Below are 2465 nucleotides of genomic sequence, written 5' to 3'. Positions count from 1 at the left end.
ACCACTCACTCAGAAATTCAGAATAGTAATTTTCTAATTCCTAACTACTATTTACCAATTCATGCTTCTGATTTTCGCTATATAAATAGAACCCCTAAACCACACCCTTCCCTTGCCACTCACTCTCTCTCTATCTTTCTTTTTCAAACTGAAAACAATGGCACCGCCACTCTGCATGCTTATCTTCCTCTTGTTCTTCTCGTTCCCTTTCTCATCCTCCTTCATACTCAACAACAACCACTCTCTTTCTTTTCCTCTTACACTAACAGAAACACCTCTCGTCAAACATGTATCTAATTCCATCAACAAGAACCAAAGACTCAGGATCCTCTCTTCCTACAACGTCAAATCATCTTTCAAGTATTCCATGGCGCTTGTGGTGTCCCTTCCAATAGGAACACCACCGCAAATTCAACAAATGGTTTTAGACACTGGAAGCCAGCTTTCTTGGATTCAGTGTAACCCAAAACAGAGGACCAATAGCAAAACGACATCGCCACGTCCTCCTACCACGTCGTTTGATCCTTCTCTCTCTTCTTCTTTTTCTCTTCTACCTTGCACCCACCCAGCCTGCAAGCCGCCAGTTCCCGATTTTACCCTCCCCACTAGCTGCGACCAGAATCGCATCTGTCACTACTCCTACTTCTACGCAGACGGCACCTACGCCGAGGGCAAACTCGTCCGAGAAAAACTCGCCCTCTCAAATTCCCAATCTACCCCTCCTTTAATCCTCGGTTGTGCTCAGGACTCCAAAGACCCCTGGGGCATTTTGGGAATGAATCGTGGACGCTTGTCGTTCCCTTCCCAGGCCCAAGTAACCAAATTTAGTTACTGCGTCCCGACCCGCCAGGACCGTTCCAGTTCTGTAACCGGGTCGTTTTACCTTGGGGACAACCCGGATTCTTCACACTTTCGTTATGTAGACATTTTGACTTTTCCTCAAAGTCAAACCATGCCGAACCTGGACCCCTTGGCTTACACTGTTCCAATGCAAGGTATTCGAATTGGGGCCACAAAGCTGAACATTCCTCCTTCGGTTTTCAAGCCCGACGCTGGAGGGTCGGGTCAAACCATGGTTGACTCCGGATCCGAGTTAACTTATCTAGTGGACGCGGCTTACAATAGGGTGCGTGAGGAAGTGGTGAGGCTGGTGGGTCCCAGAATCAAGAAGGGGTACGTGTACGGCAATGCTGCGGACATGTGTTTCGATGGAAACGCCGTTGAGATTGGACGGTTGATAGGGGACATGGCATTTGAGTTCGAGAAGGGAGTGGAGATTGTCATACCCAAAGAAAGGGTTCTTGCCGACGTGGGCGGTGGGGTCCACTGTTTGGGGATTGGGAGGTCAGAGAGATTGGGTGCGGCAAGTAACATAATAGGAAATATCCATCAACAAAATCAATGGGTAGAATTTGATCTTGCAAATCATAGACTTGGTTTCGGTGAAGCCGATTGTGCAAGATTAGCCAAGTGATGGAGATACAGTGGGCAATGGTGCATGTAATTATGTAACTAACTATATTCGTTCGAACATAGGACACATAGGTGTCGTGTTTTTTCGGCTGTTACTGTACAGAGGAAACATACACGTGTGATCGTCATGATCATGGTGGTTGTAAATCGTACGGTTGAGGAGGGGCGAAGGAAAAAGAAATGTGGGTGTTAACTGTTTGTGTGCTTGGATTGGATATTGTACAAGTAAACGTCAATCGTTTTGGACCGACGCTAGGCTGTGGGTCTTCACTTCCCTTGCTCTTAGGCCTTTGCAAAGACGATGCGTCAAAGCTCAATAATAAAATTGTGTACATTATTACCACTATAATCTATGAGTGAGACTCATGACATGATGTATATATCAGGAATAGGAGGGTATATCAATATCAATAATATAATAATATGTGTGACATTATAATAATAATAATATAATACTTCTTTGAAAATAACATGTAAACCAATGTCCTTCTTGTGCCTTGTAATCTTGTCTTGTATATTACTATTAGCAAGTGTTATCCTACCATATATTATTGCACTTTTAACATATGTGTATATTATCGGCAATTATTCTAACAAAGTTGCTAAAAATATTTTTTTATTCACCTTGTTGTATATACACTTTTCCTTTGCAATGGATAAGCTTGAAATTAATAATGAGAGGGATAGAAGTTGAAATTGACTAATTCAACTTAATAATTATTTATTAACAATTCATGTTGAAAGATTTCAATCTTTGCATCAATTGAATAAGCCTATTCAGAAGAAACTAGTTCAAAACAAATAAAAGGAAAAGGCAGAATTTTCCATCACGAATTTGAAAAAATTACAACCAGGAAAATCATTTTATATATATAAGATTTTAATTAGATGCATTGCATCATTGTGGGCAGGAGCAAAGGGGGGAACTATTCATTATTGTACACGAACCGGAATTTATGAAGAAGTATATATCTTTATCGGGGCAGTTACCG

At 41.8% G+C, this 2465-nt stretch overlaps 1 protein-coding gene across 1 annotated transcript; it reads left to right on the top strand.

Moving 5' to 3' along the window:
* Positions 1 to 2041, top strand: LOC107609249 (aspartic proteinase PCS1). The gene has a single exon (XM_016311135.3). The coding sequence runs from the start codon at positions 158 to 160 to the stop codon at positions 1472 to 1474; it is 1317 nt and encodes a 438-aa protein (XP_016166621.1). The 5' UTR covers positions 1 to 157; the 3' UTR covers positions 1475 to 2041.
* Positions 2042 to 2465: the final 424 nt, after the last annotated feature.

The sequence above is a fragment of the Arachis ipaensis genome, chromosome B7, assembly GCF_059453495.1.
Source record: "Arachis ipaensis isolate K30076 ecotype BB chromosome B7, ASM5945349v1, whole genome shotgun sequence".
NCBI classification, from domain to species: Eukaryota; Viridiplantae; Streptophyta; class Magnoliopsida; order Fabales; family Fabaceae; genus Arachis; species Arachis ipaensis.
Note: the sequence above shows the minus strand (reverse complement) of the source record. Positions and strands in the feature narration are given on the sequence as shown.

Bases quoted from the DNA above. Each gene is read 5' to 3' on its own strand.
- LOC107609249 (XM_016311135.3), top strand. From the start codon at position 158: ATGGCACCGCCACTCTGCATGCTTATCTTCCTCTTGTTCTTCTCGTTC.